Source organism: Acipenser ruthenus, chromosome 17 (genome assembly GCF_902713425.1).
Source record: "Acipenser ruthenus chromosome 17, fAciRut3.2 maternal haplotype, whole genome shotgun sequence".
Classification (NCBI taxonomy): domain Eukaryota; kingdom Metazoa; phylum Chordata; class Actinopteri; order Acipenseriformes; family Acipenseridae; genus Acipenser; species Acipenser ruthenus.
The window spans coordinates 8,043,963-8,062,898 of NC_081205.1; the positions used below are offsets into that span (position 1 = coordinate 8,043,963).

At 36.0% G+C, this 18,936-nt stretch overlaps 1 protein-coding gene and 1 long non-coding RNA gene across 3 annotated transcripts; both read right to left on the reverse strand.

The window, feature by feature from the left end:
• Window positions 1-7,243: 7,243 nt before the first annotated feature.
• On the reverse strand, window positions 7,244-9,011 carry LOC117423152 (uncharacterized). The gene is made up of 4 exons (XR_009307560.1): window positions 8,874-9,011; window positions 8,133-8,168; window positions 7,836-7,954; window positions 7,244-7,255 (listed from the first exon to the last, which is right to left on the reverse strand). It is a non-coding gene; the product is annotated as an uncharacterized LOC117423152 (long non-coding RNA).
• Window positions 9,012-10,979: 1,968 nt separating this feature from the next.
• LOC117423784 (dehydrogenase/reductase SDR family member 7C-like) lies at window positions 10,980-18,142 on the reverse strand. 2 transcript variants are annotated; one of them, XM_058989904.1, is made up of 7 exons: window positions 17,910-18,142; window positions 16,370-16,526; window positions 14,424-14,536; window positions 13,302-13,512; window positions 12,585-12,677; window positions 12,133-12,288; window positions 10,980-11,273 (listed from the first exon to the last, which is right to left on the reverse strand). In XM_058989904.1, exons 2-7 carry the CDS (start codon window positions 16,521-16,523, stop codon window positions 11,062-11,064), a joined length of 939 nt encoding a protein of 312 aa, XP_058845887.1. In that variant the 5' UTR covers window positions 16,524-16,526; window positions 17,910-18,142; the 3' UTR covers window positions 10,980-11,061. The 2 variants fall into 2 exon arrangements, with proteins under 2 accessions (XP_058845887.1, XP_033895868.3); XM_034039977.3 differs by having other exon boundaries at window positions 17,995-18,141.
• Window positions 18,143-18,936: the final 794 nt, after the last annotated feature.

Consider the following 18,936-nt stretch of genomic DNA (forward strand, 5'->3'; position numbering starts at 1 on the left):
CTGACCTCCTTTTCTTTCCCTCCTCCTCCCCCTCCTCTGATCTCTCTATCTCTGTTCCTCTGGAATCTACCACACTCTCTCCCTCTTCCTCCGCTAAGAACCTCGGAGTCACCCTGGACCCCTGCCTCTCTTATTCCCAGCACATCTCCACTCTGGCACGCACTTGCCGATTCTTCCTGAGCAACATCCGAAGAATCCGACCCTTCCTCACCAACTACGCTACCCAGCTCCTGGTCCAGACCCTGGTACTCTCCCGCCTAGACTACTGCAACTCCCTCCTGGCTGGCCTCCCTGCGTCCGCCACCCGTCCGCTCCAGCTCATCCAGAACTCTGCTGCCCGCCTGGTGTTCTCTCTGCCTCGCTTCGCCCACTCTACTCCACTACTCCACTCACTCCACTGGCTCCCGATCACCGCTCGCATCCAGTTCAAGACTCTTGTACTAGCCTACAGATGCCTTGACCAGACTGCACCCGGCTACCTCCAGACCCTCATCTCTCCCTACACCCCCACTCGACCTCTCCGCTCCGCCTGCACTAGAAGACTAGGGGTCTCCAGAGCCCGCTCCTTCTCCACCCTTGCTCCGCAGTGGTGGAATGACCTTCCTACAGATGTCAGGACTGCCCAGTCCCTGACCACATTCCGGCGCCTCCTTAAGACTCACCTCTTCAAACAGCACCTGTAGAACTCCTCTGTTTGTATCCTGGGACACTATCACCCTTCATTTAAATGTGCTTTATTTTGCTCTTATCTGCCCCCTATTTTACTGCATTTAATCCTGTACTTCAGAATCTGCCAAGTGTTTAACCTGTAGTATTTTGTATTTAATCATATCCTGATGTAACTATCACTATTATCTGCTGTATTATTGAATTGTGTTTTGTCACACTTGTACTTTGCTTGAACAAAAGTTATTGTATTTCTTGCTCTTATTGTATTACTTGTATTGTAACACTTGAAATGTATTTGCTTATGATTGTAAGTCGCCCTGGATAAGGGTGTCTGCTAAGAAATAAATAATAATGTAAAACTATTGGTATTGAAACTCAGGGATCCTGTCTGGATATATAATGCCTACGGACTGTATTTCAAAATAGGCCTCCCAATGAAATCCTGTCACACCTCAAGAGGAGGTATAAAGTCACCAGGGGGTTATGTTTCCCATTTTGGTCAGAATATGGAAATTGGAAGTTCATATGTTCATATATACATGTATAAGGCATGTTTGACTTTTGAAGTACCAAAGACAGCTGTCCTGGTGTTGAGTGGTGGTTCAATGAGATGGGACTTGAGGTGTTGTACGTGACATAACTTTACATAGATTGGTTGCATCCAAATATAACATTCCATGAAGGGTCAATCTGGGTCACTGCTGTGGGAGTCATAGTAAGACAGCCAGGAGTATGTGTTATAGTTCTGCTTCCCAAAAGGAAGTCATCGGGGAGTAAACCACTATCAGGAACTGAAGCTCTGGGGTATTTTCTATGAAAGCGATGCCTGTACTTAATATTCAAAGGTTTAATAGCTTTTCATTCAAACCTGTCAAATACCTGCATTTACCATGTCATGCATCTACCACAAGATCTCCCAGTTAGTTGATGTGGCTGTATACTTTAAATTGTAAATTCATTGAGAGAACATTGAGGACATTGAAAAAGACTTCCAGCCGAAGAGTTTGTCAATTCATTTGTTTAGTTTCTTTTAGTATTTCACAGACAAACATCTGATCTCATCATGAACAAGAAAGAAAAGCTATTTTCTTTTTTAATGTCGTAACAATAGCAATATACTTATTAACACCAGTGATAGCTTTATTGTAATCCGAAAAAAAAAACACAAGTGATTTTACAATGTGTAAGTGACAACTGCTATTTCAATCTGGAATGAGTAATAACTCAAAGATTAGTATGACTCGCGACAGACTTAATTAGTAAAGACTTAATTCATTGCCATACCTTAACCCACAGGGACAATTTCCCCTTGATTAGAATCAAAGCCTTTAAAACCATTTTCATTCTGTGGCGAGATCTTTTTGAGAAAGATTATTCAATACCAATGAGGTTTTACATGGGATTACAGCCGACTGCAGCTACTAAATTAAAATGTAATCTGCAAAAAAAAAATGCAATCTTTAAACACAGGATATTGACTTCAGAAGTGCATTGCAGTAAACTATCATAATACAATTCTAAGAATTGCATTAGATCCCTTTGAGAATACAGTTTCTATCATATGTGGCTAGTTCTTTTTATGGATTACAGTGGATGCTTTGATAGGGGTTAAAGTTTAAAGTGATAATTCTTGATCAGGGAAAAGACAATTAATAAAACAGAATTAGGAGTACAGTCCACGTAAGACGTATATGCCAGCAGTGCCTGCACATTCCTTGAGTCAAAAAAGCAAAAAATGTGTGGGGGAGGAGAAAAGAACAGTGCTGTCCATATACTGTAACATTTATAAGAAACTAACAGGTTGATGTGATCAACCTGTAGCCCCTTGGGATAAACCACAGTTGTATTTTTGGATTATTTTACAGCACTGGAGAATCCTGGTTTGTATCAAACCCCTGTCCCTGTTTATCCTGGGATAACCTTAAAAGTGGCTTCTGTAGCTTCTGCCAGACTATGGCTTGATCAAATCAGCCCCTTCATCAGCCAAAACGTTTGTCTATTTTAAATCATAATCTATGGATGTCAATTTAAAAAAATATATACTATCACTGTAATCTGTATAAATTGGATTGCTGCTCATTGCTGTCCTATTAGAATGTGTTTGTATACAAAGACATTCTGGGTAAACTAATATATTGTTTTACATGCAAAATTGCAATTTTTAAGAGACTTGATTTAGAGATACAAGTTACTGGGAGAATCCGAAGCAAACCAGCTACCACACACACCATGAGCGTCTTAAGCACTATGCAAAACATTCTCCTCTGCATTCGCGGTTCTAGAGTTTTCAATCTCATCTCATTGACGGGGTCAGAATCAGTCCCGACTGTGCATCACACAATACTCTTCCCCCTTTGACCTCTTTCAGATCTTTGCTTTGATAGGACATATTTTTTGTATCATGCTACAATACGTCACTGTAGTTGAATCCTCATCCTGCCAACACAGTAAACAATTGTCAAGAGATTAATTGTTTTGTATCTGAAACCAGCTGCCATTTTAAAGTCAAAGAAACCTCCTCCCCTAATCTTCACAACACACTACGCTGAGTTCTGCTAATCTGGCTTTATATGTCAGTCTTTAGTGGAAACTGCATGGAGGTCTGAGGTTCTCTTGTCAATATGTACATGGAATCACTTAAAAGGATAATAACCAAGGCCTTGTTAGAGCTTTTCTTATCTCCCATTAGCAGAACAACCTTCTTAGAAGTCCCTTATTATCCCCTGCAGGGGACAAAATCCCTGCCGACCGGGATATAGCAGAGTTGGTCGTACGCATTTTTCCATATATCTGAAGAAACGCTTATCCAATTGTGATGAAACTTGGCATTAACATTATATAGCATAGTATAAGATTTTGGGGATATATGGGGGTTTCAGTCTGTCTGCACATTTATCCATCTGTATGCCTCAGATACATTTTTGCATGTATCATTAAAACCACTTATTTGTGATGAAACTTTGTATTACCGTTAATTTGGATATGTTATTGGGAGGATCAGATTGTGGGGGTATATGGAGGTGTCTCTCTGTATGTACATCCAGCAGTCTGTATGTCACAAGTTATTCCACATACTGTAAATATGCCATTTAAATGTACTTTGTCATGTTACTAACACCTCATTTGCTTTGCTAATCTTGGTTCTAAATACCACTTACCTAATTTTCATTAAACTATTCATTGCCATTTCTTGTTCTAAACTATTCTGTACAAACTGTTGATATACTTCATGGCCATTTCATTATACTGATCTTAAATTATTATTATTTTTTTTTTTTTTTTGGGGGGGGGGGTGTATGTTATTGGCATACTTGTCATTTTTCTTACTGAATCAATGCTTAACACCCCATTGACAGTGACATGGCAGGCATTTCCAATGTTTTGTCCAACACACCCCAGTATTTACTCTCAATCAGATCTCAGGTAGCACAGCCTCAAGCCAGTAGGTGATTAACTGTGATCAGATTTTGAATTTGATCTAAAGGAAGCCCTAGAGGTACATGTTAATTTACTAGAATTAGACTCTGGATGGGACCTTCGTGTTTTTTTGGGGTGTTTTTGACAAGTAGATTTTAGTGCCTATTTATACGCTGTCAGTGGAAGCTGAAAGCTCAGATAAAAGACAGCTTTGTTATGTTAACATATGGAAATAGAGGTTAACCAATGGTATAATCTCCTGCTGGTTAGAGACGGCCAATTAAAGTGACTCTGCATTTTCTGCCATTATAAATAAATATATCATTGGAACATTCTTTATCTCATCTTATTGATCCATAGAAGCCACTTTATGTTTATGTCTATTTTCAGATCTAATACCATAACCTCTAACTCAATTCTCTTTGTCAACTTTATGAATGGGCATGACAAGATTAATATTAGTATTATCATATTAATATTAGTAAGAGGATTCTGGTTGTTTTGGGGTTTTCATAATCAATTAATTTTCCTCTTTCTGCAAAGCTTCTTTTTTAGGTAAATATATACGTACACATAGATTTCGGTTCAAATTTTAATCACAAAGCCAGTGTATGTATTTAAATAGGGCACACCCTACACAGGACTTTGAAATGGTCACTGCTGTGCGTTACCATATTTCAATTTAAAATTATTTTATTGGCTAAGAATTTTGGAATTGAACCACTTTTTAAAAAGATTGTTTAATTTCAAACATAATTGAACATTATAAATTGGAGAGAAAAAAATCATATTATGTGATACAAAGAACTAGAAGCACATACGATTGTCCAGTATATAAACTAGGGATGTTCATTGCTTGAAAGATGGGTATAAACGAAGATTAAACAGTAGTGAGTGTCCGAGTAGTCGGAACATGTATATTCCTGACTGTGGGAGTTCCACACTGCATACATTCCAGTATGATATACTTCTTTAAAACATAGCAAATCAACTATATTCCCACTCGACAAATGTGGGAAAATATTCCCACATTTGTCGAGTGGGAATATTTTCCTATTTACATGTACAAATGGTAAAACAACAGTATTAATCAAGACACTATCCCATCAATACCACTGTGTATTAGTTCTATAATTCCATTGTGTTGCCATTCTGGTAATGTTGTACTTAAATAATGGTTTCCTCAGGATAATACTCTGGTATTGTAAAGGTATAATTCCTATGTTTTTTTTTTGTATTTTACTGTAAAGGTGTTAGACTTTGTTAGTGTATGTTGACCCTGTCCGGAATTGGACAGATGTGTATTTTTTGTACCAGGATCCACGAGAAAGTAGTTACTAAGAGACATAAAAGAACAGCAAACCAAATGATGAGGAACACTAACATTTAAAATGTAACATATTGAGAACAAAAGCATCTTAATTAACCTGGAAATAAATCAAGTACAAGTTTAAAACAATTAGCAGATACAATCTCTCCACTTCCTTTGGATAGAGTCATTTTATTGAAGTTAATTATTTAGGCATCTTTGATAAAACAGAAAATCAGCCAAGCTTGGACAGTCTCTTGAGTGCAGATGAATTAGATTGCTACAGTACACTCATCAAAAGATGATCACCACATGTAATGGTTTTGAACAAAGGGGCAACAGTACAGGACATGCGATTGCTAGTTTTAGCACTTTGTTCCACTGACCTCTTCATATTTTGATTAAAGCACTGCCACAATAGTATGACAAATGCCAGGCTGGGATAAATATCATTAAAACCAATATTTGTTAAAAATGTGTTGCCATTGATGGCAATGGCCTGCAAATGGCTCTGCTAGTTCCTTTTAGGTACTACACTAGAACTGTATTCCAATAGTATCTTTCTTTTGCAAAACAGCTACTATTATTAGGCTCAAAATGTAAGCATCAGCATTATTACACATGTCTTACTAGTATGGTATCTTATGTCATGGATTCAGTCAGTGTGACGGTGGAGTAATATTGAATTTTCCACAACAATCTAATTTCTTGATTTATGTTTAATGCATTATCACATTGTTTAGTTGTATCTACTTTGGTAATAAATAAATATTTAAATGAATGTCAACTGGATATAGCATAACTGTATTGACAACCCTATTATAGTGCAAAAAACAGCAAACAGTGTACTCTGGTGCCACCTAGTGGTAAAAGAAACATCACCTATCACTAAAGATAACCTGTTTCTGTCACTACATATTTAGTGTTGCTTTATGTTGGTTACAGCATTTCCTTTAATAACTTCACAATATTGAAGTCACCATTTGTATAAAATCAACAGGTTATCAGATTATACCCAAAAGCGGGAATACACGGTACATCCCTTGCTTCGGATTACATACATTTGGTAGCACGCCGGATTAAAATCTACAATACTGTATGTGAACTTCTTACAGATAAAATTAACCCCAGCTATTCAACCAGTAATTTAATATAATAAATCTGAATGATACAGAGTACTGTATTTACATAGTGATTCTGTCAGTGTGTAATTCTAAACTATCTCAATACTATTTAATATTGTTTCAATATTAAAGTTTGATTTATTAAAAGTTAAACAAAAACAAAATGGATCTGTGATCATGTAAACTATAAACTTTTTTTTTTTCTTTTTTACCATAAATTAGATTATAATTAAACCACATGTCTATCTTCTGTAGTGAGCCATCCCAGTGGTATTTTGTATCCACCTAGAAAACAATGTACATTTAATAAAGTTATAATCATCTTGCTGTGCCTGAATTATATACAGTATGACACATCAGTATTTTTCACATTTTCTTCTTAGCTAAAAAAGGATATAAAATGGCAAATTAATTAAAACGTTATACAAATCAGTCTCTTACTAGACATGAGTTTGTACAGTATTTGTTTGTACTTAATCTGGAATCCTTTTTTAAATCAATTTAAACTGCAGCTGTTCTTTGAAACCCATTCTAATTGTTAACACCTGTATATAGATAGTGCTCTTCCCAGCAGAGACTGCTATTCTTAGTAACTTGTTCCATGTTGCGGTGATGACATTCAGTTTGAAATGTGATCCTTGTAGTTCGGGAGAGGGTTTTCTTCAACATATTGCTTTATATACCAGCAACTTAGATCTGCCTTTAGGTTCTCTTCAACAACAAAATCCATGGCAGCCTGTTGTATTAAAAGACACGTATCTGTTAAAAGTATTTGAAGAGGTAAGTACTGAGCACACACTAATCCTATGCTTCAGATTTTCCTTTTCTTAGTTTTTTTTTTTCTTTACTGCCCACATACATTTTGATGTTTGCAATCCTTCAGAGTGGTAAATCTGCTTTCACCTCTTTAGTTATTGTTGCCTGCTAAAGATATATGATATTTAACATAGACTAGATCAGCTAAGTGAAAGCCAGCGACATCTAGTGGTCTGCCTTTTACCTTTTGTTTTTGCTGGCAATACACTGCTCTGCACTGGTGTTTACTAAGATAAAGACACATTGACCTAGCCTGTGTTACATATGTCTATAGGCAACTAGAACTGAAAAGCAGCTCCTGAACTCACGGTCAAAGCACCTTAGCAGAGGTTTATAAAAAACAACACAATATTTGAGTCATTGTAATAATTGTTGCTTGTTAGAACTCATAAGCACACTCCCTTTTTTTTATTAGAAGGGTTTAAACAATAGGCATACATACTCTGAAAGCTACACACATTCAACTTTCTTAAATATATAAAGACTGTATATTTTTGTACCTCAGCTAAACGTTTTCCAACTCCTTTTCCTCTGAATTCAGTGGGAACTACTGTAGACAGCAGGTTTACTTTTTTATTTCCAGTGTACTCATAATACAGCACAGCCTGCTCTGAAGTATCTGTAAGCAGATATATGAATATACTAAACATATCAAATATACAATACAGAAATATACAGGGCCTTAGTAATTATGTTTTAGGAGATTAAGATTACAGTTATTTTGATGCATAATCATCCCAACACCATAATTAAGCAACTATGGTTCCACTGATTAAAAACAACTCAAGTTATAATACCATTTAAACATGCACTTCCAAGGGTTCAGCAAAAAACTGAAAAAAAAAAGAAACAAAAAAATCAGCCAGGAAACTGTGATTTGGGTGCTTACAGTGTAATGGACTAATTGACAAAACCATGTATATTTGAATTTGCCTATTTGATATGTAATGTACCGTATAACAACTTAAATACTTTTGTTAAACTTAATTCATTCTTGTTAATTTTCTTAGTTTGCATTGTTGTTTTGGGTAGGGTTAAACCCAATTCCATTCCCTTCTACGGTTTAATGATATTATTAGACTAGAAAACGCTGTGGGCGGGCCAGGACTTCAGTGTACCGTTGGCAAGCTGCAAAGAATGAACTGGTTTAAAATTATGACCGGTTGGGTTTTACTACGCGTTATACGTTTAAAGAAAAATTTAATGTTTCCGAAATTAAAAAAAAAAAAGTTTGAACTGCAAAACATTTTTTGTTTAAATGTTCTGTTTATTGTAAATATAAAATACAATTTCTAAAAACCCAAACCCTAAAATAAGTTAAATTGTACATAAAACACGTATTATTTAGATTCAGAAGTGAACATATATATAGATAGATAGACAGATATTCTTTTAACTAAGTTTAACTAACATGCCAATGTCTATTACGGCCTTCTCTTTTTGCTTCCGCCCCACACTCAAGTTGGAAACACCCTTGCTTGAGCCACAGTGCCATCTCGGCAAGTTTGCATAACAAGCGGTACTTGATTTGGACTTACCGTGTTCCAGCTTGATAGTGAAGCGCTGTTTTTCCCGTTCGTGTTTTACAGTAAAATTACTACTTGAACTGGGAGTGCAACAAGAACTGCAACTCAAAAAATATAATTTTCTATATGTTTTTGTTTTGGACAAAAATGATTTTAAAGCCATGTTTACAAAACGTCACAGTTGAATCCGAATTTGGTTTTCAACTTCCGGATTACAAAACATATTATTCTGTACATAGATGTCGTGCTCGAAACGGCCGCTAATGTACAGTGTTGAGCAGAGTACATATATTTTCGACACCAAAACTATGTTTAGTACGCGTTTTATTTTGATACAACTGTTGCAAAGATATTTTTGCAGTTTTCCCATGGCTATGCATTTACTATATTTATTTTGTATTTGTACTTGTTATTTATAAATACCTGTGTACTCATAAATTAGATTTTTGTGCCTATCCGAAAGTAGGTCGACAGTTTAATAGGTATCTTTTATTAACTTTTAAAAATGTTCAATATGTGAAGGGAAAAAAAAGCACAAATCGTGTGTAAATACCTAAACCTGCAAACATTTACAGATGACTTGGTCAGAAAGTATAAAATAAAAATGAGATTAAAATGCATCGTCCTGGGTCATGAGTGAGACGGCTAAGAAATGACACCAAATGAATGTGACTTGACATGTCTGCAGTGCAATGTATTTCTGATGTAAAAATGTATTTCTTCAAGAAAAAAATAAGACCATTTTATGAACTACTGGTAAAAATAACGGAGGTAAATCTAAATGTAAAGACATTAAGGGCATGTAAAAAGGGAAGGCAATACTGTTTTTGTATTAACAGTAACTACGAATAATTTAGGTTTAGCATTTACTTTTTTTAATAGATTGCCTCTGCTTGACTGAAGTATGTATTTTAATGGTAATCAGGTGATAAATGGTTACACCTGATATTTTTTTTTAAATCCGTCATGCTTTACAGTAAATTACATTTTATAGGTGGTGTGTCCAGATTAGTTTCCGGAGCTTGTGCACTTCCTTGGCAGTACGCTTGTGAGGGATTGTGACTCTGATTTAGAGGAGTGGCATCCTGCTCCACCTGTCAGGGCAGCTGCCTCACATGTATCCTAGGCTCAAGTGTTTGATTGGGCACAAAGTGGCAGATCAGGCTTGCCATGGCAGGACATTCTTGATGTTTAGTTACAAGAATAAGTGGTGTGTGTGAGAGAGAGACCATAATGTCCACTGTAAACCCTGAAACTGCAGGAAGAGTAGAGCTAGGATGGCATTGGCCTGATATCTACTAACCCTCAACAGCTGCCCCTACTCAGGGTCCTTGGCCACAACGTTTATGGCTGGAAAATGCCCTAACGTGATCGTATGGTCACACTGTCATCCTGCCGTGTATTTACCCACAGTTTGAGAGTTGTATAAGAAAGCAGTCATCAAGGTAAATAGTAGTCAGCAATCCACATTTATTTTGGCACTTATCTCTCCCAATGGTAGGTGCTCCACTTTTCAGTGTTCTGGAATATTCTGGTACTAAAAGAACATGCTGCCTTATTTATAACCTCCAACCAATCAGGAGCATGCATTACATTCACAACGTATTGCACAGTTGAATTACATGCATTCAGTGCATTTACAAACATTTGCACCACTGAAACAACAGGTTTCTGTTTTAAGAGTGTATCAAACTTGACACAGCGTGCGCACAAGATATATATTTTTTGTCTCTGGTCCCCTCCCGGGCTCCATACTATAGAACCCCATACTGTAGTATATTTAAATAATACAGTACTGTATATAGACACATACATTTAATTAAACAGTATAGCTAATTTTAATGTGATGCTATTTGCATGTGATACAAGCCATCCGATACAAACTATCTGTTAATTATAGATGGTTTCATCACATCAATATCACGTTCTACTGTATATTATAGAGATGTATCACATGCTAATGACCTAGTTGAAATGCTTCTACTACAGTAGGTCAGGATTAGGCAACTCCTGGTTGGAGATTTAATAAATTCAAGGGCCAAGATCTACTGCCATATAATTACAGGATTATTGGTGTTATTTGGATCAACACATAAAAAAAAACACATTTAGGCTCAGTGTTGAAGATTTTATTTTTATTTTGAGGTTGAGAATTCACACATTTGGTGCGTGTGTTCCAAATTCTTTCACAGCTCCAAATCTACTGTGTATCTTCCTCTACAAGTGGGACGTCTTTGACACTGGCAGCTACCACCGCAAAGAAGAGCCCGGGGAGGAAGGATCTGATGTAGAGAGCAGCCCTTGCAATGGGGTTCGCCATGAGGACCTCCTTCTTCTTCCTGTTCACTGTTCGGAGGACCTCATCGGCCACCTCCTCTGGGTGAACTCCATGGGCAAGCTTCCTGAAAAAGACTGCAACAGCCATACACGTGTTAGAGCCCTTTTATACTAGGCAATGTTTGCCAGCAATTCCTCTACTGCACTCTTGGCAACTTTTAATGACAATTACTGTAGCCTGGCAATATTACTAGCAATTTCATCTAAATTCCACATGGTGCTTTCCAAGATTGCTGCTTCTTTAGTGATTAGCAAAAGTGGTCTGAAGCACAAACTAATATCAGGAGATATGAGAGGATCCACAACTACAATAAAAATGTACGTAAAGGATGGCTGATTCCAGTTTATTAGGTACGCTATTTATTTAACAAGTGAGGTCAGAGCATATACACTACGACAAGCAAAGCACAGAGTAGAAGTATGCCAGCGATAACTGAATTAATTAGTACTTAATAGCGTGGAATCAGTTATCCTATTTGCACCACAAGCATTTTATATATTTAAATTCATTTCATTTGGTTTATTTTATAAAAAGCCATTATGATTAACTGTAACCTAGCAACCACAACGGGTTCTCATTGATGGCCATAAGTTTGGGAAGAACATTTCACATCCTCAGAAGGCGGCGGCAGATGCTAGTATAATAGTTCATATTTGTGTCACAGCTTCTTCTGCAGCACATTCGTGGCTGAGCAGTCATACAAATCAAAGTTTGCATTTATTCTTATTAAGAACCCATGTTAGTGCCTGTGTGGGTGTTTGACTCAATACAATGTAAAAAGAAATCCTTGAAGGAATTTCATAGATGACGTGCTTAAAGCCTCCAACACGATGTCATTGTACCGTATCTGCTGGTTGCCCTCGGTAAAGGATTCTAAATAAATGCGTGATTTCTGATTGTTTTTCGTGAAAGACTGATCTATATTCCTCTTACATTTCCAGATGCATTTTTCCGTGTTGTGAGGCTGAGGTTGCTGGTGATAGGATCGGATGAAGGTGGGGCTTACAGTGCTCACAGAGATACCAAACTCTTCAACCTCAGCTCTGAGACAGTCAAAGAAGGCCTGGGCTGCATGCTTTGAGGCTGCATCTAAAAAAATAATAATAACAATAATACAGTTCAAAGTAAATAGCTTCAAATTACATCAACAAAAGTGTTTTTTATTAGAGCAACTGGTGGGTAGAGTATTCAGAGCATAAGATTTACTAACGAGAGGAGGCCATTTGGCACATCAGTTCTTTACTTTCTAGTTTTGAAAAACTAGAAACTTAAAGCATCTCAATGATTCAGCATCAAAACATGTCTAGAAAACCCATTCTATACTCTCTGTGTAAAGAAGTGTCTCCTACTCTCTGCCCTATGTCTATTTACAGTTTTAAACTTACAAGCTGTACGAAATGGGACTCCAAGTCTTCCTTGGATACTGTTTACCAACACAAGTTGACCTGATCTTCTTGATATCATCGAGGGAAGAAGGCCTTAAAAAAAGATTTTAAAATTATGTTTTCAAGATCTACTTTCAGATTTCTTAGAAGTATTAACATTATTTGAAATATTTTCAAAGTGTAAGAGCTTTCCTGTGCAAGGCATGTCAGTTGTGATTAGCACATACATAAAGGTTCTTTATCTTTCTCTATTGTGATTTCTGCTTTAATTGCCAGGTTTACTAACTAATTTTCATCTTTCAACTACCACAAAAATCACCACTAGGGGAGTGCAGTTATAATTTCCATCCCTTCTGAAACTGTGGGTTTGTATTGTGATTTTGTCTATTCACTAACTCTCAGTTGCCACAGAAACTACCAGAGATAATTTACAAGACCACCTTACCACCACTTTAGGAGTCTTTTCAGAAACATTACTCAAAATCTACAATTAATTACATGTGATTTAGGGGAATCATATTGAAATAATGGAAGATGTTAATGATTATATTTCGAGAACTACTGGGGAACTACCTTCAATTGCGTGGAAAGGACATTTCTTATTATTGAGAGTATAAGAATGTAAACCAAAGTGACCTTAATTACATAAAACAAATGATTTAATTTTTATGGAAGTTTTTACAGTGTACATTTAAGCTTTCAAAATCATCAGTTTACCTTTAGTTAATGTAATTGGTCCAAAGTAATTAGTATCCATGATCCTTTTGTCCAGTTCTAATGACACGTTTTGAACCGGCGCTTTCACTTTCATACTGGCATTGCTGATCAGCACGTCCACACAGCCATAGCACTCTAAGATTTCTCTGGTCACTTCAGGGATGGCATCAATGTCACTAAAATCCAGAACAACTAACTTTGGTGTAAATGTCTAAACAGAGAAAAGAAAATATAACATACTCCAAATTAATCCTGATGGTTCATTGTCACACTAAATACATGAAAATACATAAACAACATCACTAAATCCAATATAAATATTGAATGAATGTTATGTAATGTTCTTATTTTTACATGCCAAAAATACTGGTAATCCCTTACAATACAACTTTACTGTGTTTCCTTGCAGTAGGCACTGCTTCACTGGTATAATCCATCAGTATTGTAAAATATAAAATAATGGTAGATGGATTTAAATAGTTGAATTTACTTGAAATACTAAATTTACTTGAAAATCACTCTGATCTGTTGCCCTTTTAGTGTGTTTTCTCTCTTTCTCTTTGATTATTACTGATTGGTCTCACTGAGGAACAGAGCTTTAAAAAGATAAATTACAAACAAGAAAAGGCCATTTTGCACCATTAGTGCCCGCCTGGTTCCTAGTTGCTGATTGATCCCTGAACTTCGTCTTGTTGTAAGTATCCCAGTGCCACACCAAAGTTTGGTAACAAATTCCATGCACTTACCATTCCCTGGTAAAAAAAATAAAAGAGTGTCCTTTCCACTGTCCTGTTGCAGAATTGTAAAAAGCTTTAAGAATAATGCCCATAAGGTTTACATTCACCATGGCCCAACCTTGAAATCGCGAATAACCAAATTGTGAAATACGCTGAAGGAACTATAGATATTACAAATTATCAGTAAAACGATAAACAAGTAACACAAGTAAATCTTTCAAAAGTAATTTTTATAAAGAATATGAAAGTATGTCATTTTTTAACTACGTGACTTGCACCCTAAAGCTGAACAGTCTTATCCAGGGCAGTGATTGTGTTGGTTTATTATTCAGTACTGTTTGATAATAGGTCAGTACAGGCACACATGGTTTTCCTCAATACATACCACACTGGGGTCTGCTGCACTACTGAGGGTGTCATAGAGGGCTTCTAACTTCTCCCAGCTTTTGCCACACAGGATAACCCTGGCTCCTCCTGTGTGAAACACTCTGGAACATTCTGCAGAGAGGCATTATTATTTATAGTCAAACCCTTTTAATATCACTAGCACTATGTTGACAAAAAGCAGAGCTGGCTTCATCAGGAGTTCAGCAATTCAAACATAAGCATTAAAACACACAAATGTGTCAAAACAACAGACGGGCCTGTTTTGTTTTGTTTTCTGTATAACTCAACATACACTGTGATTTATAGCATTTCAAACTCTACAGTTTGCTGTCAGTATTGTACACACAACGCATTGAAATAATTAAAAACATAAATTACAGGGTTCTGTATGCTATATTGTGCAACAGTATATGTACAGCAGCTTGTAAATACTTCATGGAAATATGCTTGAGTCATATTATTATTATTTGTTTATTGAGTAGACGTCTTTATCCAAGGCGACTTACAGAGACTAGGGTGTGCGAACTATGCATCAGCTGCAGAGTCACTTCCAACTACGTCTCACCCAAAAGACGGAGCACAAGGAGGTTAAGTAACTTGCTCAGGGTTACACAATGAGTTAGTGGCTGAGGTGGAATTTGAACCGGGGACCTTCTGGTTACAAGCCCTTTTCTTTAACCACGGGACCACACAGCCTCCTGCAGTGTGATAATAACCAAAATGATATTATCAGGAGCTACTTATTGACTAGGGACATTTCAATGTGATGATACTAAACGCCATCCTCCTTTTTACCTAATACAATGTCACTTCAACAACTCCTGAAAATGCAAAAGTCATGCACTGATAAGGATCTTCGGTGTACAAATGTTTGGCACTCTTCCATGGGTAGGGCTGTTTGTTTTCAGTGTGCTGGTGACTGGAATCAACAAAACATAAAAGGATTACAAAATATCAGTTTGCCTTCTACTCTATGTGTAAAATGAAGGACCTTTTTTACACAACTTTACCAATGAAATACTTAAAGAGTAACGTCACGTGTCATTTCAATTTCCTTTTTAATATTTTTCATATATAATATTCTCCTCAATTTTCTTTAAAAAAAATGTATTGGATAATAGAAACAAGCGATTTTAGGGACCATGAGTACACTCATCTTATCATTTTATTAACTTAAATGGAAACACATTCAAATACAGGTATATTAACTACACTGTAGCTACCCTATACATACACCTTTGTTACATAATGTAATACATGTACTTACAAGAAAATGATATGAAAATAACTTGTTGTTAAATGCTTTAAAAAAAGGAATTCTGTCTTCACAATCACTTGTGTGTATGTGCATGCAGTAAATATTAGGTAATTTAAATAAATTGTAACTGTATGTAGTTAATGTACCTGTATTTTCATTCAAAGTTTTTAAAAATAATCACTACAAAAGCTCATACAATATTTCAAAACCATTTTTAATACTGATTTCATATACAAACTTTGTAAGTTTCTCAGTTTTTTAACATTAATAAAAAAAATTCTAACATTAAAATAATTAGTTAATAATCGTTTTCACTAGTTTTGTCTTTGCCTGTGTGAGCGTTTTTGGAAAATTGTAATTTTCTAAACCTGACTTTTTGTCAAATCACGTGACAAAATGGCCTTTCAGCTTGGCAGATCCTCCCTACTCACCCACTCTATATACAGTATGTACAGCAGAGCTGAGAGGTCACATTTGTCACATGGTTTAAATGGAATGGTGACGTCTGTTCAGTGCTAGGCAGGTAGACTTCCCTAAAGAAACTCAAAGTCAGGTAAAGACAAACAGAGGAAAATGAAAATAACTCAGAATTACAGCACGAGAACCCAGTGACTGGAGGCAAAGGCGAACAAGCTACTTACTTATCAACAATTCATTTTCACATCAAAAGAATACAGCACACTTACCCTTTCCCATTCCTGACACTGCATCAGTTATCACAACCACTTTGTTCCGTACAGCTGACTTGGACATCAACCTGGTGATCTCAGTGTAAAGGTAGTACACCCCGGCAGCTATCGCCACGAGGATGGGCAATACCAGAACAGCAGTGTACCCCATGTTCTGGAAAGTAAACGTAGACTGGAGCTTTACCAAACAATAATTGAAGACATTGGTGCAGGTACCTGATAAGTTCCACTTTTTAAATTGAGAAAAACAGGCTGTGATTGTAACAAGTTATTATTCTGACTTATATTATACATATATTATACGTATTATACATACATCATACTGTTTTAACATCACTTAAAGGGGACTGAAAGTAAATGGTGACAATAAGCAGGAGTTCACCAAAGACGAAATAAGCAGAATATTGCACAACCCTCCCAAAAAAAAAAAAAATTAAGTACAGTTTATTAGGATAAAGACCAAGATGTTAATACCTGAAGTGGGAGGTTATTTAAAAAAATACATTTTTAAAACAATCTAGTACACAACATCTATGCTTTCTGTGTGTCAGCACTGACTGAAGTAGTATTTTGTGAGACAGCCCAGGGGAAAGTAGGCTTGTGATGCCCTCACAAAATGAATCTTCAAGTGGTGATAAATATGTTTACCTTTCCACCGCTGCTCTTTAGTAATTTGTATGCTGGGAATAAAGGTTGTTTAGGGGGGAATACATCTTTATTACTGGGGAAAATGCTGCTCATCTATGTATTTTTCAAGGAGATAAAGCAGATTGGTTTCTTCTCATTGGAATTTGAATGTTTCAAAAGAGCAAAGGTAAACAGCTGGGATCCACTGCCATGTCCTTTTCAGATATTAAACATTTTAAGAAAATATTTGGAAGCCATGAGAACATTTAAAAAAAATATATGATTTTTTGGGGAAATAAGTTATTCACAAGGGAAAGTCAGAAAATCAAAAGAATCATTGAAGACAATCAGAAAGACGTATAGCCGAAATATTGTAAGTTTCTTTGGATATTATTACTTGCAGTAGCCATGAAAAGCAGAGGAAATGTGTAAGCATAGGATTATAAACAGTGTGTGTTAAACTGAAAACTCACTGTGCAAAATAAACAAGTTGTTTAGTACCTGTGGAATGTTCATTTATAAAGAAAACAAACCCAATCATTCTGTGTTTTTGGATTAACTTCATCTGTGCCTGATAATGTAAACAAATCATTTTGGTAACCGTTTACTTATTGTATTATTTTATTAACTTCAGTGGATACACGTCTACATTTTACATATTCTGTTTCCGGGAATTTAAATCAAACCCAGCCAATCTCTGTTAAACTTTTACACCCACTGAAATTGTGGCACTGCATCATAAATAAAGTTCCATTTATATTTAAAACCAAAAAATAGCTTTGCATGCATATAGAATCCTAATCTTGCAAATCAGACAAAAGAAAAAAAAAGGATATTAAAGAAATAAAAATTCTAACAATAAATTGTACTTCAATGTTGGAAAAAAAACATGCTAGTGTTATATGCTAACCTTAAGAGAGGGTTACAAGGGTGACACCATTGCAATCTTAAAATCAAAGCTCTTTATTTAACTTCCTGGTAGCATTTGTATATACCTGTAATCGTGTTTATTTATAGGATCACTTCCAGAGTAAGGAGCTACGGTGCTGGCCGACAAAGGCTGTTTTCCTGGATTAATGTACTCTCTTCCCATTCACAGGCCCACACTGAGGACTAGCTGGTCACAGCAGGACCCAGAGGATTTGAAAGCTTTTTATACTCACAGCTGAGTCATTTTTCAAGCATGTAGTGTTATAGTATCTTTAGCATGAAACATGCATAGTGCTCATTATAAAAGATATCACGTGGCAGGTGTCCGGTGTCTTAGCGCATGCTAATAATAGATTGGTTAAATACACCAGTCATCACACAATTTATATAGTACTGTATATAAACTTGATAATGTTGTATATTAGAGTACTTTTAAGGGTTATTGTTAAGCAAACGAGTGAAGCAGTGTTAAATTTTGTTGGCACGCTTTAACAGTTCTGCTTAAATGTCAGACAGCAGTAATTGTATAAATAGGGCTGGCAGTTTAAAGGGGGTGAAAGAGAACTAGGGAGGTAAACAGATATGATCCCTAACAAAGCACTAATATATACTGTATATATATAAAATACACTGTATATATATAAAATACACTGTATATATATATATATATATATATATATATATATATATATATATATATATATATAGGCAAAGGATATAATTATAGATTTCTGTACCATGACAAAGTAGGTGATTATGACAATTAGCATGACAATGCATACTGTAAATGTAACAGTTTTACATTCTTTAGCCAGGTGTCAGTACCTTAAAAAAGTACTGTGTCTTACAAATACCATGTCACTACCTAAAAAAGTAACCTTCATTCACAGTGTGTCAGAAATGGCCATGAAATGCTTATAGATCCTACCTTTGCTCAGCCATTCTGACGTCAGTAGATAGCTGTAGCCTTTATTACCCCAATCGATCATATGACCTAGATTAGGTAC